General features: G+C 25.8%; 1 protein-coding gene across 1 annotated transcript; it reads left to right on the top strand.

Annotated features, from left to right (window-relative positions):
- LOC129972685 (zinc finger CCCH-type with G patch domain-containing protein-like) lies at nt 1–27315 on the top strand. The gene is made up of 14 exons (XM_056086906.1): nt 1–325; nt 6475–6577; nt 8868–8944; nt 10935–11159; nt 11887–11981; nt 12817–12879; nt 16004–16161; nt 17269–17447; nt 18392–18435; nt 18521–18585; nt 20869–21045; nt 23207–23316; nt 24934–25016; nt 27173–27315. Exons 1-14 carry the CDS (start codon nt 278–280, stop codon nt 27309–27311), a joined length of 1566 nt encoding a protein of 521 aa, XP_055942881.1. The 5' UTR covers nt 1–277; the 3' UTR covers nt 27312–27315.
- Nucleotides 27316–27349: the final 34 nt, after the last annotated feature.

Genomic DNA, 27349 nt, shown 5'->3' with positions numbered 1-27349 from the left:
ATTTCTTGGTTAGTTTTGTCAGGAATAACTGAATGTGCGCAAAAATAAATACAGAAAATATGTGACAATCCCGTACAATAAAAGGTTTGCAGTCAAAACAAATATCCAGCCGGACTTTCTTCTTGATCGATAATATTTAAATGGACAGCGTATTCTTTCGTTCTTTTTGTTTTAACTGTTGAATATTTTTCTGCAAAGAGTGCAGATTTGATATTCATTTCTATTTTAAAATTAAATAATAAAATTTAGTCTACTGGGATATTCATTTTTTTACTTTATGATGGACGGATCTTCTGACGACCCCTTAACCGAATATAAACTTCAGGTACTTTTATTTTTCTAATAATTGTTTTAATATTTTTGTTAATTAGTGTATAATATATTGAAAATAATTTGATGGTTTGGACTGTATTTATGAATTGAATAATCGCTGTAGTGTTGAAAACCAATGTAAGGATCCCACTACTACAACATCTTAGCCCGAAAAAAGCGGTATTTTATTTTAGTTTATTCAAAGGATTGCAATATTTATTTTATGATAATTGTGATGCTTGCCGCTAAATGTAACTAGATTACTGAATTACAATATCTTTGTATGATATCATACAATGTTTTCATCTTGTTTTACTTGGATAAATTGTAAGGTCTATTGGATGAGTAATCTTGATTTGCTACTGTGTAATTGAAGCTAAACATTTTACCATTCATGTATCAGTTTTTTTGAAAATAATTATCAATTTTTTTAAAGATTTTTTTCTGTAATTTAATCAAGTTTAATTTTCTGTTATTTAATCATTTAATATCATTATCCATTTATTGTTATGTACTGATATTTTTATGTACTGAGAATACTATTTATATATATCCTTTACAGAAACTAATTTAAATTAATATTTGTACATCTTTTCTTTCTCACATGAGAGTTGGGAATTTGATTTGTTTCAGTTAAGAATATATATTTGTTTTTAATCCATGATCATCACATTTTGTAAAAATAAAATTTATCATGATAATTATTTTTTAACAGATTAAGTATCTTCGATTTTTTGACATTTGATAACATTACTAAAAATATTTTTTATACATAGTGGTGACTATCAGAATTTTGATTTGAGTTGTGAATTTTCTCTTTTAATAAAGCTAGCTTATTTGAAGCTGCATATTGCATAACTTAACTAATGTATTATAGTTTTAAAGTTTGGAAATAACATGGCATTTATTAATTTTTTTTTGCATAAACAAAAAATATATTTAGTAATAGTTGCATGAAAATGTGCATTTTAAAATACCTTTTATACCTTCTTTAGATATAGATGAAATATATATAAGATAAAGTTTCATGCATTTCTATGAGAGCTAATTTTAAAATTAAAGAAGTTCAAACTCTCAAATTATACCTTAAAATTTTTTGATTTTCTTTTAACTCTAAAATTATGGCAACTTAATTGAATGTAATATTTTGATTTTCTTATTTATAAGTTTGATATTTTTTACTTTTCCTGAAAATATGTGAATAGTACATACATTTTTATTTTTCATTTTAAATTATTATTTTTACCAATGCTACTATGTATATCTACAATTGTGGGACCTGGTCATATAGAAAAAATCTCATTTTTCATATTATTTTGATAGTTTTTGTATCTACTTTTTTAATGCTGATAAGTAGGAGCACTTGTTGCTATGATTGTATATTTTACAGAAGCAGAAGTAAGTTGGGAGGGGGGAAGAAGATGAGTAAGGATGTAAAATATTTGCTTGCAGTTTTTGCATATCATCTAATTGCATATTTCCATTATGGCCTTATTGCCTTTCAACGAATAGGTCTTTATTTCAATATTACCTTTCAACAAATACAGATACTCTTTTTTTCTTTGAATAAAAATCTTCTGGCTCTGGCCTGAATATTTTGTGAGCTGTGTATAATGTTGTGTATTAGAGTTAGCAGAAAATACCTCAAGAAAGAAGGAATACTGAAAATTATTGTAATGATTTCTGGTTTATAAATTGAAGCTATTAAAAAAATTTATATATCAAATTTTTATCTTATTTTTTGACGAATATGGGATTATTGCTAATACTACAGAGTTAATTTATGAAACAATAAAATATAAAGAATACTTTTATTTTGAACAATTGATCAAAATGCAATTATAATTATACATGTACAGGAAATGCCATTTTGCTAGTGTTATATATTTAATTGTACAAGCACACAAATTAGTTATGATGCCTATATTATCGCTGCTAATAATAAAGATGAATGTATGTGTGTTTACCAGTTATGCAGGATAGATTATTTAATACACAATTATCAAATTATATATATATATATATATATATAATTGTAGGAGTACATTATTAGTTATGATGTCTAGATTCAAGTCCGGCCTTCTGGGGGACTGCAGTGGAGGCTATGGACCAGGGCTCTGGATATTGATCATTGACTGCGCCAAAATGATCCAGAACTAAAATAATATTCTGAACTGTAATTGTGGAATGGAAAGAAGAGAAGAAGAAATTTAACTTAAAAAATTGTTGGGTTTTTAATTATACAGATATATTATTGTCTAATGCAAGTATACAACATATTACAAACCTAAGACAATAATTTACCTCAGCTATTAAGTAAGACTGCATATAGTGTTCGAAAATTCATACTATAAAATGTTTAATATTGCTACATCTAATCATGTCCATGGCAAGATCATTCACTACTGATTGTCAAAAAAGAAAATTAGCAGAAAAGAGGGGAGAAAAATGCTAAACTTGAAGAAATCACCAGTAGATCTATTTTCTTGTCTACAAAGTTTTCCTAACATTGAAATTGCTTTGACTTCTGAAGTTACTATTCAACTGGAGAAAAAAGATCCACACAAACTATACAATCTTGTAAAGGAAATGCAGAAACTAAAATTCATTGAAGAATAGTATATTTAAACGAATATGATTGAATCGGAAAATAATAATGAAATTGACGATAACATATTTCATCAAGTGAATGTAAGTGATCTATATTTATGGCTAAATACTATTGAAACGAATAAGTTTAGAATGTTGTGTTAAAACCGGACCTGTATAACATAAAGGATGTTTTGCAAAGAATCCTAAAGATAGATAATTTTCTACTACATATTATTTTTAAAAAATGCCAAATGGTGTAACTTAGCTTCGAAGCTGGTTAATGTATTCAAAAAGGCAAGGCTTGGTATTTTCATTTTATTGTTTACTGTTTTCGAAAAAATGTGGAAATGAACAATCTACACGATTTATTATAGATTATAATAACTGGAGATAGCTGTCAAATATAATTCAAGATCATGAGTGTTGTATTGGCCACTTTAATTCATTTATTGTTTAGATAGAATTACTAAGGCGACTAAATTTATGTTCGACTATTGATAAAACAAATCAAGTTATTATAAATAAACAAATGGTAAGACTTAACTATTTCAAAGAATGTGATTGATTCTAATTTTAGCATGTAATAATTTTCTACTTCGAGGAACCGAAGAAATAATATGAATCCCTAATAATGGGAAATTTTTATTTATTTAATCGAATTGTTAAGTAAATACGATTCTGTGCAAATTGATCATATAAATAGGATAAAAAATTCAAAAAGTAAAATTGAGCATCATTTAACACATAGACCACAAGAACAAATTATTTCTGCTTTAGAAAATGAATTGATAAAATTAAAGACAGTGTAAAACATCTTTGCACTATAGTATCTAAATGTACTCTTGATATTTCCCATAAGGAACAAATTTCAGTCAATTTTCAGATTTTCAAATTCAGTCAAATTTCAATTAGGTATACAAATTTTAAAGAAAAAGGTTAACTATAAATGAGTCATTTACAGGGTTTATAGAAATAACTGATATGACTGGAGAAGGATTAAAAAAATCTATTGAAAAGTTTAAGTAAGTTTGATTTAAATATGAATTGTAGAGACCAGGCATATGACAATGGTAACAACATGAAAGAAAAATATAAGGAATACAATCTAGAATAATTGCTCTGAGCCCTAGTGCAATTTATATGCCTTCCCAATTACATTCTTTTAATTTATTAATTTGTAATGCCTCTTCCAAATAAGCATATTACAGTTTTTATGGATATTGTAACATTTATATTGCTTATTTTCTGTAACTATAAAAAGTGGGGAAATTCTACAAAAATATTACTCTAAATAGTTATACGACACTCATTGGGAAGTCAAAACAGATTCAATAAAAACAGTGTATACACAGTTTGAACAAATTTGCAATGTCCTAAAAAACTTAATTGATGCAAATACTAAGCTGAAAGTCTGTGAGATTCAAATCAGAAGTACCATCGATTTTCTGTTTAATGGTATGGATTCCAGTATTGTCCAAATTTATTAATATCGATAAATTATTTCAATCAAAAGCAATTGTTCTTGGTTGATTTAATTTTAGTCAATAAAGTTAAAACTGAAATCCAAAATTTAATACATTTTTAGAAGAAGCGAAAGTGATAGTGTGTCATTTGAATATTTCAAAACATTTTTCTGAAAAAGATTATATCAAGAAATAGCAAATTAAATCCAATTGAGGAATTTAGATGCTATTTTTTAACAGTGTAATTGATATCGTTATTGCTCAAATAAAAGATAGATATAAGCGTATTTCAAATTAATTCATATTTTTGTAAATTAATTATTTCAGTTATTAGAGAGAGTACTAAGTATCCTTTCAGAAAATTAAAAATTAATAAAGAATTGTCTTCGATCAAGCTTTGAGTACAGAAGTCTTAAATGTACTTGCTATATTAAGCGTTGAAAAGGAAATTGAAAAAAAATAAATTATAATCTAAAAAAAATAATTTTTTCGAAATTATTAATAGCAAAAATAAAATTATGCATTAAATAAATTTGCAATAGTAATATATGTTCATGTTTGTAGTTTTTTTTTTTACTTTACAAAAAATTTAGGCCCTAAATAGTTCTTTTGTACCCAGGCCCCTTTATAGAGAAGGCCGACACTGGCTACATTTCATTGAGTTGAGGGGACAAAAGTCATGGGATAGAAATATGCAAATATATAGATAGCTATAGTATCATGTACAAAATATATAAATAGGTAGTATATTATCAGGGCTTTCACTTGTTACATGAGCTGACATAATTGTGCCACACAACAGGTATTAATGACTTTGATCGCAGAATGGCATTTGGAGTTACATGCATGGGACATTCCATTTTGGAAATCATTTGGGAATTCAACATTCTGAGAGCCACAGTGTCAAGAGTAGGCCAAGAAAATCTAATTTCAAGCATAGCCTTCCATCATGGACAATACAGTGGTCGACTGCTTGTATTTAATGACTTGCATTGTCCATAGAATTGTCAGTGTTAACAGACAAGCAACTCTGCATGAAATAACCACTAAGAATCATTTTGTGACATATAGTAGAGTTATCTGTTAGGCATTGCCTGCATCTGTCCTGAACACATGACTATATTAATTGGACCCTAGCTGACGGAAAACAATGGATTGGTTAGATGAATTACGATTTCAGTTAATAATAGTTAATGGTAGCAGACCCCACTAAGTCATGGACCCAAGTTTTCAACAAGTTTCTGTACAAGTTGTTGATGGCTCCATGTTGGTGTGGGGCATTTTTACATGGAATGGACTGGGTCACCAATTGAACCGATCATTGAGTGGAAATGTTTGATTTCAGTTAGGTAGTAGTTATTTTATTTATTGAACCTTATATTTAATCGGTTAACTCTTATATTGGTTTATTATAAACATTCAGACTGTATAGATCTGTAAATTTTAAGAAATAATATTCAAGAATAAATTAATTAAAGTTGCAGTTTTTTTTATGGTTTTACTATACAGTAATAAAGAATCTTTTAAAATGATAATATGATATTTAGACTAGATATTTTATAGTTAAATATTTCATTTTTACAGTACAGACTTCAATGTTAAAAGTTATTCATAGCATAATTCATGGTTTAACTATCTTAGCTTCTGAACTGACTTTTACAAATGTTAATATTTGTTTATAAGTAGATAATTCATATTCATCTGCATATTTTCTTAAATTTCTAGGGATAAAATTTTCTTAAAATTTTTTATTAAATTGAAATTTTTTTAATTTATTCATTTTCAAAGCTAAATTTTGTCCCTTAAATCTTTTAAAGCAAAATAATTGTGCAGTTAGAGAGTTATTGAATGTATTATGCAGTTAGAGAGTTATAGAATATATTATTTTACAGATTTTCATTTAATCTTGTGCAACTTTCTGTATTTTGAATGAGAAATTTCTGTTATATTTGTTATTTCAGCTAAAATTGTCTCCTCAGTGCAATTTGCATATTTATGGAAAAACGGATGTTTAACATGCATTGTTTAATTTTTTCACAAATAATTATTGATATATATATATATATATATATATATATATATATATATATATATGTTTTTTTTTTAGCTCTCATCTGTGGAACAAGCTCTTAAAAATGCAAGTGCAGATAATCAAGCTGACCTTTTAGATTTAAAGGCAAAATTAACAGAAGTTATATCTCTTTTGCAAGGTGACTTTATGACTTTTTACTTTTCAAAATTTTCATCCTGAATATGTTTAAAATATGTGATATGAATTGAAAAAAATAATGTTTGTTACACATTTTATAATCTTAATTACCATTTATTTTCATAAAGATTGAAAGATGAAGCAATAGACAATTCACTTTTAAATGAAACTTGATATTTTCATCAGTTTTTAAATCAGTAATCACTTAGCTGTAAGCCTGCATATTTAGTTTCTGTCAAGATTTGTAATAGTATATTTATCTATATACTTTATATATTTATTTCCCTGTAAACGATAACACGAATAATCCAATTATTAATTTTAAAATTGACTGCTTGGATATTTCATATTTAGCTGTTTCAATGCATAGGGATTTTTGAGATAATAATTGTTGTTAACAGCAAGTACAAACATGAAAAAAATATTGTGCCATTATTTTTCAATTTTCTAAAAGGTATAGCTCCAATCCTCCTATCTTGTTTCAATCAACAGAAAACCAACATGTGAAACATTTTAACTCATTTGGGTAACCACAAGCTAATCCATGGGAGCCATGAAGTTTTTGAATTTTCACCCAAAAAGTCAATTTTGATATAAAATTAATTTTTTTTTTGGCAGATTTGTATTATTGGTGATTTTCATTCCTGCTAAAAGTATTCTTTAAAAATTTTAATTGATATGACCTTAAATTCCTTTTCCCATGGTGTCTCTTTTTGTGCAAAGAGGCCATAAAGAATATCACTTTGACCATACTAAAGACCATCAAGAATATTCCTTTGCTACTAAATCCTCCTCTCCTAGGGAAAAATAATGTTGAATGTTTATTCATTCTTATTATGTTTTGATTTTATAATTAATTATTGTTCTAAATAAAAATATATTTATCTTATAGAAATTGTTGCGTTATTTAAAAAAAGCCATTGTATTTTTAAGTTTTTCATATTTTAAGAATTGGTTCAAATTCAAGGCATATGAGTGCCATCTAGTAGTTGCCCCAATTTATGAAAATTTTTGTTTTGCCTGTTTTTTTTTTTTTTTTTTGTTAAATAGAACAGGATTAGGTACTGGGACCAGTAAAATTTATATTTCAAAAAATAACCTATATCTAAGGGCTGCTCTAATATATAAGAATTATTTCTCTTAATTTAAAAATAAACTTAACAGAACCAATTGTGTGTAAGGATAATAGATTTCAAAACAGTAGTCATAAATTTAATGGGCTCCATATTTATTGAAATTTCTTTATATTTTTAAATAATTTAAACTTTGTCTGTTTAATTTAAAATAAAATATAAATTTCATTCGGCTTGACAGCAACTGATTTCATGGAAAATTTCTGTTGTGAAATCTGCTTTTTATTAATTTTAGTTGTCAATAAAGGAATCTTTTTTTATAATTAAAAAAAAAACAATTCATTTTTCCTTTTTATGTTTATTTTTATGAACTAAAGAAGATAATAGTTTGTCAAATTATATTTAAAATGTGCACTATTTTATGAAAGTAAGATAATAATTTCATCATTAATTTTTTTGTCTGTGCAACAAATATAATGTAGCAGTTATTATAAAACATTGTTTATTTAAAAAAATATTTTTTCATCTAAATTTTTATTTAAAAAAATCTTAGCAATGTGTAATGTAAATTGTTCTTTTATAATTGAAAAAACATGGATTCTGGAATGATAATACAATGACTTGTTTTTATTTCTAATTAAGATTATATTTGCTTATTATTCTATTTTAATTCCTGTCAAGATGCAAGATTTGACAAAGTTAGTTTAATGATTCAGGATTTAAATTCTGATTTGTACTTATGACCATTGTTAAAGGAAAAGATGCATCTTTATTGCAGCAGGAACAAATTTAGAAAGAAAAGAAACTGATATAAAGCAAATTGTCTTTCTTTACTTATTTTTAATTGTTACTGACTTGTTGCTTATAGGGTGTAAGTCCCCAAATGGTTGAGAGGGAAAAACATGAAAATATTGAATAAACAAGGAAATATTTTTAATAAAATGGAATAAAATCTCCAAGCACTGCTCTGTGAATTTATAATAAATTATAATGCAGCCTAAATCTGGTTAGCCTGCAAATCAAGTTAGTGATAGTCATAATAATGAAAAGTAATTTAATGTAATTGAAACATTGGACAATGCAACATTAAAATGATTTGCTACATGCCTTTTAATTAAAATTCTGTGGAATTTTATTTACTAAATTTATTAACAATAATATTGTTTTTCATAGTATGATTACATTTCATAATATGCATTTTGTAATATGTTAAATTAGGTAAACCAGATGATTTAGAAACAAATATTGATGATTCAAAAACTGACAACATTGCTGATGAATTTCTAAAATTTCAAGTAAGAATAGTTATAATTTTTAAGTGATTATTTTGCATATTGTGCTTTGTATTCTTTTTTCTTCTTTATTTGATGTATTATGGAGGATTATTTATCAGCCCTTTAAAGGTTTAGAATGTTTTTTATTAAATTTTTGATATTTCCTCAAAAATATAAACTATTTAAACATTTTCAAAAACTTTTTTTGTAAAATTTACTGTAAATTTACTTTATTTCTATATATGTTTATAGGATAATATTTTAAAATATGAAAGAAAAAGATTTAGGATAACACTCCCTTTCATTCATTCCATAAGTGAATGGACAAATAGAATTGACACTGTTCTCTTAGCCGTTTTTAAAAGTACCGAGTTTAAAGTTATGAGAGCATACACACAGCATACCAAGACAAGTTCGACAAAGCAAAATTTTGGATGGAAGGATAAGCTGAGTGGAAAAGACCAGCAAGTATTGAAGTGAATTGTAATGTCTAAAAAGGAAAGAATGGCTGCCAAAATGTCCACAGAACTCAATGAGCATCCGGATATTTCTCATGTCATGTTACATTTAGGAAGCACTTTCATAAACAGATCATTTATCACTGATCAGCAATTCCTAAGTCACTTGTCACAGATGTTAATGCCAAACGTTGTCTACATTGGTGCCATAATTACAACGCCTGCTTGATCATTAAGTTGAAGACAATTGTATGGTCATATGAATCATGTTTCATACATTTCCTCACAACTGGATGAGTACATGTTTGGAAGATACCTGCACAAGTATATGATTATAATTGTCTCTTTCCAACTATCAGGCAAGGAGTTGTATCTCCCATTGTATGGACAACTATGTTATGGGTTTTCGTCATTCCAGTTGTAAACCTAAAATGAAAGGTTGCGGGGAGCAGTTTCAGCTGATCAGATCCAACCTATAATACACACTTTGTTTCCTGCCGGAGATGGAATTTTCCAGGATGATAATGTTCCTATTCATGCATGCTTGATTTGATGAACATGGGAATGAAGTGAAACATCTACTTTGGCTTGGACTGTCCCCCGACATCAATATAATCAAACTGATAAGTTCTGTTTTAGAGTGTTCAATCCAGAATCGGTGTCTTCCACAGATATCTCCTGGAACTTTCACAATATCTACAAGAAGAATTATACAATATTCCTCTACAAACTATTCCTATTTGTATGATTTGATTTCCACGGAAATCCAAGTTGTATTGCATGCCAAATGTGGCCTTATGTCCTACTAATAAAGATTTTTGTATTCTTTTGTGGTGTTTCCATTATTTTGATAACCATCTGTAATGATAAGGATTTGATAACCATTTCTCACTATGGACAAGATGTTTCTTCTTTGCCAGTGTTCATTGTGCTTTAGAATTTGACTTATTTATCAGTTTAAATAAGCTGGACATGTTAATAGATATATGCAGAATGTACTTACTTTATTTCTTTTTTTGGTCTGAAAATTTTCTAGAGTAATCACAGTTACTATTTGTTATTACTTACTTTGTTACACTTATATATTTGCATTTAGCAAATCCTCAAAATTGCACTGTGAAGACTGTGTTAAACTAAATTCTGCTCATTTACTTTAAATACATTAGAATTATATATTTAAAGTAATACATTGGGATGTTTTTTATTATGAAGAATGTGTTAAAACTAAATTCTGTTCAATGCCTTTAAATTGATGAAGAATATTTAACTAATATTCATGATATACCTGTTCAGTAATGACTGTACTGTCAGTTTTCGTTATCTTTTACTGCATTCAAATCAATAATAATTAAAAATAAGGTATTTTTTCAAATTTGTTATTAATTCTTATTCTTTAATTTCTTTTAAAATGAAGTTTCCATATAAAATTTGCCAATTCATTTTAAAAATTAAAATAAAGGTAGAATAAGCAAAACAATGAAGTGAGTTGAGTTTAATAAAAATCCTCATAAATTATGTATATACATATTAATTGTTGTAATCTCTTTTTACAGCAAGAAATTAAAGAATTAGAAGGAGACAAACCTACCGTGAATGATGATACTGGAACAGATGAGGAGGCCATTCACGAAGAATTTTATTCTGTTTTATCTTCTATGGAAGGCAATAAATGCAGAGCTCCATTTGCCCAGGAGTGGGGAGAAAGAGGATTTCATAATGCTATCATATTCTCCACAGATTTGGAGGATCAGACAGTACATAATTTACAAGATGTTATGGTAAAAAAAAAAGTCTTTTTTATCTTTTGTTATGTGTTGTAGCTTAAGTAGCTGTCTGTTATCTGGTCCTCAACCATTGAATATTTTTTATATTGAGAAATTTACAATTTTGTTTTCTAATGAATTCAGTTTATGAGGGATAAGTATGCAAATTTAAGGGATAAACAAAATAAAATTTTTCATATCTTTACTATAGGTATTAAAATTATATTTTTATGGTGTCAAGGAATAATCGATTTAAAGAAAAAAAATTATAAGTTTTTTGGGAAGAGTGGTTTTTCTCTCTGATTTAGTTTCATTTTAATGATATTGTATTTTTCATAGCAATTAAAAGTTCTAAATATGTCCTGTTCTCAATGACTTCTTTTAAAAAAATGAATGAATTTCTTTATTTATTATTTGCATACATTAAAGATAAAAAGCATTACAAAAAAAAAAAAAAAAACTGTCATGCAAAAAAAGAAAATACAATATTTCAATCAATAATCCCTTTAGATGTAATCTATTTAATAACTGAAGGAAAGGGAGGGTGACATTTCAATATATATTTTTAATATGTCTAGCTCCGTACTTTAAGCCAAATATAAGGTAATCAGATTAGGTATTGTAATATTAAATAATGTATAAATACACTATTGTAATTTGAATTAAAATTTTGCTTCATTACTTGTAGTATTTTTCCTTAGGAATGTTTTATGAAATGTTTGTAATACAATTTTATTCTCAGGTAAAAGTCATGTTTTGCAATCCTCTTTGTGATCAAATGAAACCATGCCCTTTTTTCTTGGATGGACATTGTAAATTTTCAGATAACAAATGTAGGTTAGTGTAACTGTTATTATTGTTATCAAATTTCTGATTATAATGCAGTTTTACTAGTCAATAAATTTACTTTGTGATCAATTTAAAATTGATTTTGTCTAAAATAAATGTTAATTTATCATATTCTTTATTTCTTCTTCTTCTTCAAAAAAAAAAAAAAAAATATGTATACAGTATTAGAGCGGTTTTATTTTTAATAATTTTTTTAAAAAAATTATTTGTTTATGTTTCATAGAGAATTGCTTTGAATTGTATGTATTTGTCATTTTTTTTTTCCTTGATGGATTTCATTATATAGAGGTCACCAATTTCTAATTGTGCAAGAAAACACAATTATATGAATAAATATTTTAAAACTAGAAAGAGTCTTTTTCCCTATAGAATTTTGCATGACGCATTAATATATACTTACTTGAATTATTCTAGAGTATTAATTTGTCACTAATAGTAGTGCAACAATCTAATTTTAAGCAATGTCATTAATATCAATTACACACTTAGACAGTTTAAATTTTTGAAAATTTGTGACATCAAGTTAATGCTGTTTAGTACACAAAGAAAAGTATAAATTTTATTGTTTTATTTTTTCCTGAAAGCAGTAGCTGCCATTAATTTTGGTTCTCTGAAGTATTTTTTTTTACCATGTATTTTAAAGTTATAATAAAAGGAGGTAAGGATCCCATTCTTCAAATTTCCATAATACATCTGAGGCTAATAATAACCAGTTTAAATTCTTTGTTAATGTTAACTTGAGTACTTGTAACATAAAAATGAATTATTTACTAATATTTTTATTGAATGTATTTGAATTAATATTTTATATGGTTTTATTTAGATATTCTCATGGTTATGGTGTTAAATTCTCTGACCTTGAGGAATATATTTTACCTGACTACAGGTGATTATTCTTTTTCCTTATTACATTTTTCTTCAATTTTTCATATGAGAATATACACATTAGTATTTGGATATCAATAATTTGGATAATGTGGTAATATTGATTATAGAAATATTCTAAAATATGAAAAATCAATAGAAATGTTATTAAAAATACCTAAATAAAGTAATTTTTAAAAGTTTTTGGTTAAAAAAAGATGTCTCCATATGCCTTGTTTCTGTTAGCAGAATTTTTCAGCAATTTTGAAATAGGATAAAAAATTAGAAAATGAAACATTTATTAACAATTATTGTAATGAAATTTAATTACATTAGTTATTTAGAAGATTTTGAAGATATTTCTTTTAGTAAATATTTTGAACTATTAGTTCCCTGGAAATATTATGAAATCTGAAAGTAAAAAGGCACAGGAAGACATTTCTTGACTTATGTTTTCCTATTTGGTTGTAAACTAGAAGCATGATCCATAACTTCCTGTTCCTGGTATATAACACTTATAATCTATTGTTGTTTTAAAACAGAAATAGTGTAACTTTAACATTTCCAACTCATAAACTGAGCTATAAAGTATTGCAATATCACATATTGTCTTTAACTTGTGAAAGGAGGCATAATTATGTAAGTTCCCTGGATTAAAATCAATGTTTTTATAACTCAAACTCAATTACAATAGACTTCAAAGTATAACTAAATGATTTCATGAATAGTAGAGATTGCAAGGTTTTGCATGTTTAATACTTTTAGGCCAGGAGGCAGATATCCTAAATGCACACACAGGTTGGAGTGTATGTGAAAGGAATCATCCCACAGGATTTGGGTTTTGTTTCGCAAAGCCTAATTTAAAAAAAAAAAAAAAAAAAATCACAAAAAATAAAGTTTGAATTCAAACATTGTCATTTTTGCTACCTTTTTAGAGTATTAGTTCATTCATAATGCAAGCACATTCTTCCTCTGACAAATTGAATTTTCTTGCTATGATGAACCCAAACCAAGGCTTTCCATAATGAAAAGAGAAGTGCATGAAATATAAAATTTAGCTATGCAGAACAAACAGAACTGTTGTAAAACCCTAAAAGACTATAGTTATACAGTAATAATAACAACAACAAAAAAGAAAAAAGAATTCGGAGGGAGATCAAAAATGCAAATGATTTTATCGAGTGGAAAGATACACAACCCATCTCAGTTTAATTACACTACTCTTATCCCCCCTTTCCCTGCAACAGCTGATGAGTAAAATACCAAAGTCATGTTGAATATGAATGAACTGAAGGTCAGGATACTAAAACTATGTTTATTTCAAAAGCAATGGACTCAGGGAGACATCTAGTGGCAATTAAAATTTTTTCCAGTTTAAAATGCACATATGCGTCACCGTTATGAATTTAATTTTCAGAAATACACGGTAGTGCGCCCGGCTGCGAGAGACGTGCGTAGGTGATGCATATATGACATGCCTGTCACAAAAGGGTAAATAGCTCAACTAACTCTAAAGCTGAACAGTAGAACAATTGCATTCCGGTTATAGTCTGGTGTGGTGAAAGATTTTAAAAAGGTCCGTATCCGTAAAGGTCTTTGCATCTAAAATACTCTGCTTTGACTTTTTTTGTTTTTCAGACAAGCATTTGTTACCAATTGTGGTCATCAAGTTACCAAAAATGCCACCAAGTCAAAATCTCCCCTATAGTATATAACTAGATTATATAAAAACATTAACAAATTAAATATTTATGAAAATGTTTTATAGTTTGAAGAAGAATATAAATTAATTTGTAAATTAAAGGGTACTAATATTATTATAATATAATTTTCAAAAGATTTGTGTTCTGTAGTAAACTGAGAAAAAAGTAGACATTTTCTTATTAGAAAAATGCACCTTCATTTAGAACATTTATTTTATTAATCATTAAAAAAAAAATAGTCAGTTAACCTGTTTTCTTACAAATATTTTTATTTTTTTAAATATGTGAAGTGAGTATATATAAAGGGGCATAAAGTGTGATATTATATACTTAAATGCTTTAAAAGTAGAAATTACTGAGGTTTAAATAACTTTTGTTGCTGAATTTTGAGTAGAATTTAAATTTTTGGCACATACACACAATTTGAAAGGTAGAAAAATTGTGTGAAAAAAACCCCTTTGTATTTGACTGAAATTTTTGGAGACTATTCTCAGGAGTAAAAAATTATGTTTCTGTTTGAATTAAATATTTCTTCAAAAAATTTGTATAACTTCAGTAACTCGTTAGGTCTAATTTCACTGACCCAATGAGATTCTCATTGGGTCACAAATGTTCTCACAAATATGATTGTAATACACCTTGTATATAATTATGAATTGAGAACTATTTTTATGGAAGTAGCTAATTATGTATATGATATACATTTAAAAAACTAAAAGGAAATTTGTTACAAAAATAGTAAATAATCAACAACATAAAAAGATAAATGATTTAGTTTCAAAATTAGAAACAAATGCAGGAATGTCAAACTGGCTATAAAATTTACATTAAAAAGAAGATTAATAATTTTTTTGATGAATTTTTAAACTTTTTCTGTAGTAAACCTCTGAATAATCCTTTTGTAGGTTTGGAACAGAATGCTAACAAATTAATCTATTAAACTAAAACAAAACCTGCTATTAATATTATAAACAGAACAAAAGAAATCAGTTAGCTTCCGTTTCAGTTTATTTTCAATTTTTCTCCAATTTCTGGTGTTTTTATTTATTTATATTTTTTATTGATTTGTTTAGTAAATTGTCTCCGGAGTTTTATAATAATTATATATCAATAACATTCAGAGGAAAAAAATATATTAAGATTTATTTCCCTTATTATGATTAATTTTTGTATTACTAACTACCTGGTTTTGGATTGTTGATTTTGGATTCCAAGTGGGGAAAAAAAATTATTTTTATATATTTCTAGAATTTTATTATTTCAAAGCTATTTTACATCTGTAGCTATTTCCTCATTTGTTTTTACTACTGTTAATCAAGTGCATGATTAGGATGTGATTTTTTTTTACTTGAAAATACTGATGGTATATAACTATTACATAGTATATTTTACAATGTTAAGTAGATTCTGAATTATTTTTTTTTTCTTTCTTTGTTATTATAGCAACGTTCAAAGGGATTCAAAATGCTTAGCCAAATATAGAGATGGTTTGTGGTATACAGCCATTGTGGAGAATTGTTTAGAAGATCAAAGATATTTTGTTAAGTATGTCAATTCAGGCAGTACTGAGACTCTAGAAGCCCATGAAATTCTCCCTCTAGGTAGGTACTTTTGATAATTTCATTTTTTTTTAATTCAGTTATATATCCTGTTTTTTGTTTATTGATACAGTTTTTTTTTAGATAAATATATTAAAAACATTGTCAGTTAAAAACAAAATTGCTGTAATATTTAATCTGTTCAATAAGAATTAAATTTTACAGTTTTATAATTTTTCTTTTTATTTTTTGCTTCCAGTTCTCTTCAGTTGAGTTTTCTTATTGAAGCCAAATTTCTTTTTAAAGCCAGGGCTTTTCAAACTTTGAATATTTTATACCTTATAAAAAAGGAGAAAAAGTGCATGTTACATCATAAAAACTTTTTCTTAACGTTGGTACATTTTTACTTGCTTATAATCAAAGAATAAAATATTTTAAATTTATGCCACCCAATTGTATTTATAAATTAAGCTTTTATGTTATAATAAAATAAATATGCCTAATATTGTAATAAATAGTTATTATTAACAAATAATAATAATCATTTATTATTATTAATAATAAGTCTAATAATACTACAATAATAAATAATATGATGAATGATCCTGTTTCTTTGTAACTAGTATTGATCTTTTTTTCTTACTGCTTTCATCAATACATTATAATTTATTTCAAGCAAAAGTCATGTTTGACTTTAAGTAAGAGAAGGTTGAAAATTTAGTTTCACAAATATATGATTTGTTGAAAAGTAGTAATAGAGTTGCCATTTTATATTATTTTGAATAATCATATTTAAATCTTTTGTATGAAAATTGAATGACTAAAAATAACGTCATGTGCTTTAATTATATATATATAGCTTTGTTTTAGAAATTTTGCTTTAAGTGACAAGTAACTTTATTTAATAATTTTTTTGTCTGCAAAATTAGTTTTTGGAGTAGTTTATTTGATTCTTAAGTTTATAATCAAACCTTAATGATCAAACAAATATTTTTACCTATGATGTTTTAAGAAAATTTCTTATAAAATGTATTCATTATTGTGGACAGTTTAACACGTTGATTGAATATGAGCAGAAAAGTTATTTTGTTCAGTTTGTTTTAAAAGCTTGGTGAACAATCGCATTTAATACCAGAAAATTGTAGATTTTGTTACTTTATTGCTTTGTAGGTGATTTAACGTTATCTGATGATGATGATGACGGCGGCGATGACAGTAGTAATGATAACTCATATGAGGATACAACTTTTGCTGAAGAAATTTTGGATCCATCCAAGTCTTCTAATGAAATAAACTATCAAGCAGTTCCTGCTGCATCTACTATTGGTTCTTGGGAGCAACATACTAAAGTTTGTTTTTTGTATAATTTTTGTGTGTTATTCTATGTATTAACCTTTGTTTTTATTTTTATCTTAAAATAGCATGCATATATTTTTAGATTAGTTTCAAATATTTCAGTATTCAGGTATTTTTTTCTGCTATTATACATGTTTTCTCTTTAGTTCATTGTGACTATATTAGGACAATTAATAATTCAATATATAATTGCAATTATTGTTATTGTTTCAAATGTATAGTTTGCTATGCAGTTGCAGTAGTAAATTGACTGCAGATTACTGATTAAAATTTTTATTGATGCATGTTTCACTTAAAAAAAGTAAGATATGCAAATATGCCTCCCCCACCATAATGTTTTTTTTTTTTTTTTTTTGCCTGAAATTTTACTATATTTAGAATTAGAAGAAATGATGCTATGGCAAAACATTTCTTCCCCCTATTCTCACAAAATAATAATAAAATGTTACTTAAGGATTTGTATTTTGTAAATACATAAAATATGGAAGGAAATATATGTATAAGTGGGCAAAGATAGTGAAGATAAAATATTCTAAAATATGCATAAATGGATGCACTTTAAAAGAATACTTACATTTGCATTTGTACACACACACACACACACATACAAAATCATGTTGCATATGCTTTTTGGCATGATAGATATTAAAAATTTTATTATAATCTTTAAAGAGTTGTTTTCTATAAATTGCAGTGTTCTGAAACTAAATCATTTTTGTATAGATTTGTCAGTCAGTGTAATAACAATTTTTGAGCCCTTGTGATTAATAATCCTCCAATCATTGATTTTTACTGTGCAAAATAATTGTTGTTAGATAGATTATATATATTTAAGTCTGTTGTATTTAATTTATATTTATTTATTCATTTCCTTGTTATTGTAATTTAAAGTATCTTATGAATATTAATGCAATTTGAAAAATATTTCTTGTTTTAGGGTATCGGATCTAAACTCATGGCGAAAATGGGCTATGTGTGGGGGTAAGAATATCTTTTCTGTCTAAATTATTATTTATAAGTTTTCTTGCATTAAAAATATTCTTTCTTATAATGGTATCGTTTGCAGCCAGGGCCTTGGTAAAGATTCCAATGGAAGAATTGATCCAGTAGAGGCTATCGTGTTACCTAAAGGTAACTGTAATAGTTAAAAATTTCTTGAGATTGACACATTAAGTACCACACTGTTGTAGCTTTCCTTCCTGTTTGGAACACAATATATACTGATGTCCTTTGTATTTAAATTAATCTTAAACATGAGATGTTTACAGTTTTCTAATGAAACCCTTTAAAATATTTTGATAAGAACAAATTTAGGTGCATTTATTAATTTATTTATAGAATGTTTTATTTTTAATACTGTATCTTATACTGTCAGTCACTGGTGACGGAAAGGGTCTGTATGGAAAATTTAATGTCAGTCATCAGTGAATGGCACAGCTTGAATGGAAAGTTTAGTGTCAGTTACCAATGATTAATGTGTTGCATAATGTGTTAATAAATAAATTATTGTCTTGTCTAGTCGGTTTGAGAACAACTAGAATATAGTTATTTGGGAAAGAAATTTTATTTTTAGATTATATGTTTTATAAGGGCCATTTTTTAAAGCTCTATTCGACCATATATAAAAGACAGAATAGAGAATAAAAGGAAATTATAACTTAAAGTTATATACAACCATAGTTACTATGTTACTATATTATATTTCACATAATCACTGTGATGATTCAGGCATACATCATTTCAGTGAATCAGTTTTCCTATTCTTCTTCAAAAAATATTGTTGCCAATAATATGAAATGGGCCTTAACTTTTTTTTTTTTTTGAGCTTCTCATTAGTTTGAAATTATTATTTTGGCATCCTAGCCAGTTCTTCATTTCAGGAAAGAGCTGAAAATCATTCAATTCTAAATCAGATGCTCTGTAAAGAGGAACAAGGGCACAAGGCATGTATTGGAAAATCTTTTTCAACAAGAAGATGATCATTTCATTCCAAAAAAAAAAAAAAAAAAAAAGGGAATCTGGAATCTCAGGCAATGAACTGACTGATCAGCATATCCAATTAATGACTTAGAGGGTGAATATTTAAACATTCCTGCTCTATATTCTTTTCTTAAAAGAAGAATTTTGAGACAATAAGGAACTTTAAAGGAACCTTAAAGGTACATTTTGCATCACTGGCAACAATGTTCTTTGAAGATGAGATAAAAAAAAAATTGTCCACCAAAATGTTTGATTCTTAATGGCTATTCTGATGAAAAATAATCATGTTTGTATATAACTTTCAGTAAAAATTAATTTTATTTTTTATGCTTGTCTTTTTTTTTTCTTTTCATATTTTGTATCAAATTAAACTTAATATTTCAATCACTAAAAATAAACTCTTGAAGAACTGACTTAATTCAGATTTTCTTTTTAAGCCTGTTTTATCAAGATAAATGTATATTTAATATGTTTCAGCTAATATTTTCATTTTGATGTCAAACTGAAATGCAGCTAATTAAGAAAAATTGAATACATTAAACTGAAAATTGAATTTTATTTTGCTACCAATAAATTATAAAGCACTATGAATATTTTCTGTATTTTTAAGAATTTATATTTTTATATTCTTTAAAATGTTAAATGTTTTGAATTATTAACTGTAGAATGTATTGAAAGAGAAATATAACCGTTTGTCCATAAAAATATTATTTACAAAAATTTGATGATCGCTAAAAATTTTATTATTCATTCATTAGTTTTTAAAAAATATATATATTATCATTTATTAGCAAAATGAATTATTATATAGTCTTAAAGAAAATATTTGTCTGTAATTTCAAGTCTTTTTTCATACTTGACGAGTAGTATAGTATCCATTTGAATAAATGATGAATTTTCTCCTTTTTATTTATCAGAAGGTTAAAAAATATAATGTAACCAGTTTAAAATATATCTAGTTATTTAGCATTCCTGACATTCCATGTTTAAAAATTTCTTCTTTTTCCAATTTTTTTTGTTTCAAAATTGAATAGAATAAAAATATTATGCCAAGCAATTTATTTTTAATTTCAACTGGTTATAACTTTGTACAGCTATATAAATAGTATAAAATAACGATGATGATAATCATAAATGACTTGAAAAATAATCTGATTAATTTCTATAAATATATAATTTTGCATTGTCATGACAAATTAAATTTCTAAATAGCAAATAACTTTTTGCATTAAAATGCTAAATTAAAATATTGTCAGGCTTATATTTTCCCTTTGTATAACATATATGATCATTAAATAAGTAAAGTATCTGCTGTTCATTAAATCCTTTCAGAAATAAACAATTTTAAAAATAAGTTAAAAAATCAAATCATCTGTAGAAATATTTTTTAAAAAATAACAATGTATATTCCATGTTAAATGTTGCTTTTTTCAGGCAAATCTTTAGATAAATGTGCTGAGATGCGTGAGATGGCCAACTTGCAATCTGTGGAAGAAAGGTTTAGTTCAGAACAGAAGAAAGAAGAACAAAGAAATAAGCTAGCAGAATCACGAATAAACTCTGATGGTTCTGTATTTGATTTTCTCAACAAAAATCTTTCTGGGAAAAGTGGTATGCATTTGCTATTAAACTCTTTCTGACAAGGATATTTTTAAATTTTAAATTTTTTTCTCAAATTTGCTATTTGAAAAAATAACCCTTTAATTTATTTTATATATGAAAATATTCCTTTTAATTTGGCTCCATTTAATTAATATCTCTTCCTACTGCAAATTAGTTGAGCCTTAATTAAATGAAAAAAGAAACACAAAATTTCAATTTTGCTTAAATTTATTTTAATCTCACCTATTTAAAAAATTCGTAGTATCGCATTTTGTGTATAATATAAGTTTTAGATATTGCTTTTATTAATTCAAAGATACATATTCATGATGCTGTTGCTCATATTCAAAAGTTTTATCCATACATCCATCTCTATAAATCTATTCCTGCCTCAAGATAGTGAAATAAATTATAATTTAATTACTGGCAGTGTTTTAATTAAAATAAAAACTTTTATTATATACAAAAAAATTACATCTATAAGAATGTGAAAGTTTAAATGAAAAGTACTGGATTTTTCAAAGTCTCAAAGGATTGGACATTTTTTATTAAGTTTCTATTTCATTGAAATCAAAATATCTGCTAAAAGAACCACCATTTCTCATTTATTTTCATCTTATTTAGCAAAACAAGTAATCAAAAAACAAATATCTCATATTATTTTAGTGATGGTTAGATGATAAATTAAAAATTTGAAATTTTATTTGACCTTCAATTGTGGATTAATAGTGTTATTATTATTATGTTTTATTCATTATTAGTTTTTTTTGTTAGCATTTTTTGTATACAAGAAAATGAATATGTAACAACTTTATAAATAATAATAATTTCATCAGAAAGATTGGATATAATAAATTTTGCTATACTATGAATAAGAATAAATTTAATATATTTTTGGCATTGATGTAATCGAATATAATACTGATCTGTTAATTAAGACTTAAATATCAATATCTCTTTATAATATGATTACTTCTGACTTCTGAATTGTAACAATATTAGGGAATTAATAAATGATAGAAAATAAAATATCCATTTCTTTTACAAAAAATTGTACCATTCTTTGTTTGAAAAGGATAAATCAGCAAGCAATTATAACTTTTATTTTCAATTGTAATGTGTTTTCTTTAAAGAAAATTAAAGTTGACAGTTGGGAGTATTTTCTCTAATGGCTGTTCAATGATTTTAACTTAAATTTACTGCAGATTTAAATTATGAAATGAATGCATGAATCATATATTTGAAATTTTTGTTCTTTTCTTTCCTTCTTTCTTTTTCTTAATAAAGGGTATTCTATAAAATTGCTTAATATTTCTTGAATATAAAAAGTGATTAAGAAGACTGCTGGGAGTATATAATTGTATTATGCAAAACATATATAAATGTGCAATAGACAAAATACATATCAAATGTGTACTAAAATGTTAAGAAAAGCCTGTAGATTTTTATCCAGTTCTGGTAGTTCAGTATGCTTTCATTTGTTCATCATTAGTCACTCAATATACATATATACTCAATATACATGTCCCACCTTTCTCCCTATGTTTTGTGAAGCATTTCTGGAGTTACTGTTTCATTTGCAGCTATGATTCAATGTTTTATGTGGGTGATATTAATAATTTCTTCATTGTGTAATGTTCAGAGAAGTAAAATTAGGGTTTCATGTAGTAGGGTTTCTGGAATTGGGATATCCTGCCCTATTCATGAGTTGGAGAACACATGTAAAACTTCATGAACTCACAGGGCAAAATGAAGAAACATTTAATCTTGCCTTTTAAAAAAAACTTATAAAACTTATTTCTAGCTACAGGTTGCAGATTTTCAGTTTATGGGTTACCTTTTTTCGCTGTATTTTAACAAAAGAAATATTTCCATACATTTATGATTTTATGTAATAAACTTGCATAATTCTTGCATTCTCTTTTTGATGATCTTGTACATGAAAAGTATATTAAATTATGCTTACAATTGTAGTGAACAGTTTGATAAAATTAAAAAGATAAGTTTTATTGACTTTTGAAATCTTTTTCACTCTTTTGTTATTTTTATTTTAAAAGCCACAGGATGATGATCATCATTACTCATTACTGAATGTTTCAAAAGCTGTTTCTGTGGTTGAATTAAAAAATAGATTTGAATCAAGATTTTTTTCTTCTTTTTTATCTTTCAGATCGTTTCTGTGTTAAAAATGGAGATATTTTAGGAAAGAGAACATCAACTGAAGCTTCAAACAGTTTTGATACATCAACTAAATCTCAAGCAAAAGATCTGAATTTTGAGGTATGTAATATATTTTTAAAGTTGTAAGCTAGTGATCAGAAATTATTTTAAAACCATTAGATATTAATTTATATTTATATCTGATTATTTAAATTTTGCAATATTAAGTAGCCATGCAATGAAAGTGCTGAGTGCAAATACAGTCGGGCCTTGTAATTGCTAATATTATATTTTTGGAAAGCTGTGATGGCAACATCATAATTTTAGGTTCCATTGTGAGATGACGTATATTCTGATTGCATCATATTTCTAGTTATTTTATTTATTATTGCATCCATTTTGATATTACTGATTTCATATCTAGCCCTTTTTTATTACGTAAAATGGTAGGAGCTTCAAATTATGAACATTTTGAATTGACAACTATATTCATATGATATTGGTTCTTGAGTTATAAAAAAGATGAACTCTGCAGTATTCAAATGTGATTAATATAGATAAAAAATATTAATAAAGTCTATTATATATGAAAGATATGAAAAAAATAAAAATAGCTAGTAGTTCCACATATTTGATTGAAAAATTAATATAATTTCTTAATTTTATTTAATACAAAACCAAATCAGTACCTTCAAATGGAATATATATATATATATTAATGCTTCTTCCTAATGTGAAGCAAAAAAAAAAAAAAAAAAAAAAAAAAAAATGAAGAAACTAGCAAAAATAATTTCTGTTGCAGATAATGTTGAATGGTTCACGTGGAATAAGGATAGATAGATAGATATGAATTGTTTGAGTTATTAAGTATGCATATTTATAATTTGTGGACAATTTTTTTTTTAATATGTATTGATGAAAATGAAAATGATTCCAACCCCAAAGAACCATCATTATTATCAATATTCATTATCATTTATTATCTTTTAACGTAGGTATATGATTAAAGAACATGCTAATTTGAAATTATAAATAATATTTAGACAAAAATAAGTCAACAGTTTTAATGGAATTCTTTCATAAGTTGATATAATGTAGTGGATGTTAAATTAATACATAATTTCCTCATAATACAGAAATTATTTCTCTCTCTCTCTCTCTCCCCCCCCCCCAATTAGAAATAAGATTTTTTTTCTCTAAAAAGTCAACAAATTATTAAAATTGATTATTTCAATAACTATTATTAGCAATACTTCAATTAATTTTTCAGAGGTAGAGAAGAGAATTTTTAAACAGCTTTATTCACAAAAAATGCAAGGTCAGCACAAAATTCTTCCCTGCTTACAAAAATTTATTCTGTATAGGGATGTAATTATTTTTGTAAATTGTAAACTCCTCAATCAAATCTGTAATAAGATCAATTGCTAAGCAAAAACCAACCATAATATATGCAGCAAAAAATTGCACAGATTTACTTTTTTATCTCCCTGGGTGTATAATATTTTTATAATTTTAAATCTTTGCTAGGTGACATTTACTTATTTTTTCAATGATACTATACTAGCTATAATTGCCTTTATTATTATTATTATTGTATTGTATTGAATTTATTATTATTAACATTCTATAAGAACGCATCAATAAAATGACTTCTTTTTTTAAAAAAATGATTGCATATATAATTTATTAACATTTAATAATTGATGTAATGTAATGTTTTCTTTTGATGATTTTTAGATGTATTCTGTGGGAGAAGCTATCAAGAAAACCAAGAAAGAAATTGGTCGATTGTTACAATCTGTAAATAGGAATTCTGAAAGGTATGTCTTATAACAACTGCTAAAATAATCTATCATAAAAGTTAGAATTTTGTTTAGTCTGTTGTGTTTTCATTACTTGTCTAAATAGGAAGATTAGTGGAAGTGATATATTAACTAACAGTCATAATGTGCTTTGCACTTAAATACTAACCAATACAAATGTTTTGTTTAATGTAGTCAAAATTTACCTTAGGAGGATTTAACTCTCCAAATAATGGAGTTGACTTTTTCTGTTCATCATGTTCAAGCCTAAAAAACTAATATTTTTGTAAAATCCTGTTAAAAAAAAAAAAAAAAAAAAACATCCACCTTAAAAGTATTTATCTAAGATCTAGACGTTATCTAATCAAAATAATTATTAACTTAGAATTATTCAGCAAAATATAATTTGCCTTACATTAACGCACAATCAATTTTGCTTATAATTTATGTCTTAAAATGGGATTAAATTATTTTAGTGTCTAAATCCTTACCATGAGGTTTTTATTTTGTCACATAATTATTTTGTTATCAATTAGTTATTTTATTTTTTATCAAATTCTTATTTTATTTACACATGTTTGTAAGGAATTCTGGCTGCTTATTGTTCATTTTCAGATTAGATTTCCAAATGTTATTTTATTATTTATATTATTTTTGCTCCTTTGGTCGTTGTATTAATATTATTTCTGGAAGTGCATATGCTGATTTTTTTTTGTTGGGTACCCTTAATCTGATGTTGCAGTTTATTAATTGCTTTGATATGTGTGTGTTTTTTTTTAAAGCCTTGTATTAAAAACTTTGTAAAGTATTTGCCCACAGTATAAAGATATGTTTGTGATGAATTATTTTCAAGATAATAAAAAACATTGAATTTTTATTTGTGATCCATCCATAAATTGTTTTTATTCTTCTCTCTTAAAATACGTTCATACAATACTTCAAATTGAAATAATAAATTGTAAAAAAAAAAATGTCTTCTCAATTTGAAAATTCATAATTTTTCCACAGTATTTCTAAATTACATTGTTGTAATCCATGCTACTTTGAATTCCTTTGGAATATTTTTGCAATCATGTTCTAGTGTATATAATTTTTTTTATGATGTTACTCAGTGATCTTTGTTTGTGTTTATATATATATGAATATATCTTTGATACCTTTAAATTAAAGGTATCTAGATGGGCATTGGGTTTCAAATTTTTATTTTAAATGTCTCAGTTATTTACTAACTTTTAAAATTATTGTGATGGTAATGAAGTTGAAATAGAGGGGGGGGGGAAACTTTAGCTTGTGGAGAAAAATCTATAAAGAAATTGGAAAATTAAAGTTTTTTTAAATAGCTTTTTAGAATATTGTAATCTATATATTCCTTTTATTTCTTAAAATTGATAGAATAAATACATTAATTTCTTATTAATTTTGGAATAGTATTACTAAGTAACTAAATATAATAATATATTCAAAAGATCATGTGTCTTTTTATATATTTTCCAAATGTATATGCATTTTGCCATTTCTCATAGAACAAGCAAAGTGTTCATATGACTGTCGAGTCAGAACAGGATTTGTCAATTTCAGATATGTGTGATGTATCAACTTAATTCATTATCACATGCACATAAGTACAATAAGCTTTTAATTAACCAATCTCTTGAAACATATTAATTGTCAAAGCATTACATTCTAATACTTTCACAAACACCCTACTCACTGACCTTGTCCTATATGACTTTCTTCGAATGGATTATTTGCTTAAAGGGAAATAATTCTTTAGTTACATTCTCTTTATTCTTTATTCTATTCTATTAATTACATTTTAGTTACATTTACATCTTTATAATAAATAATGGCAAAAAAAAAATCCTACAGTTGTTCAAGATAGTTATTTTGATGGAAATAATAATAATAAAAAATGCATATTCTTTTTTTCATAATAAAATAAGTTTCTTAATTTTATATATTATGTACAATATAGTTATTGAATTTGACTTTTTCTTTTAGTTGATTATATTTTAAGAAATGTTTTTCTCACTTAAGTTAATCAGTACAATTTGAGTTATTAGCATCTGATAAAGCCACTATTCTAAAAATATTAATGGGAAAAAATCTTTTGTATTAAAAATTTAAACAAATATGAGTTAAAGACCTGAAATGTGTATTTTGATTTCTTTCAGAAATGAAGCAGCTTGTGCTCTCATTAAGCAAAAGGTGGTTGCACAGAACAATTTGCTTAAAAGTTTAGAAGCAAAAGAGAGAAGAATTAGTGACGAAATAAATAAGAAGAAAAATCACAGTAAAATAGCAATGTTTTAATAAAAGCTGAATTGTAAAATTTTGTAAATAATAAAATG

This window comes from Argiope bruennichi, chromosome 6 (genome assembly GCF_947563725.1).
Source record: "Argiope bruennichi chromosome 6, qqArgBrue1.1, whole genome shotgun sequence".
Lineage (NCBI taxonomy): Eukaryota > Metazoa > Arthropoda > Arachnida > Araneae > Araneidae > Argiope > Argiope bruennichi.
This window is presented reverse-complemented; position numbering and strand designations above follow the sequence as displayed.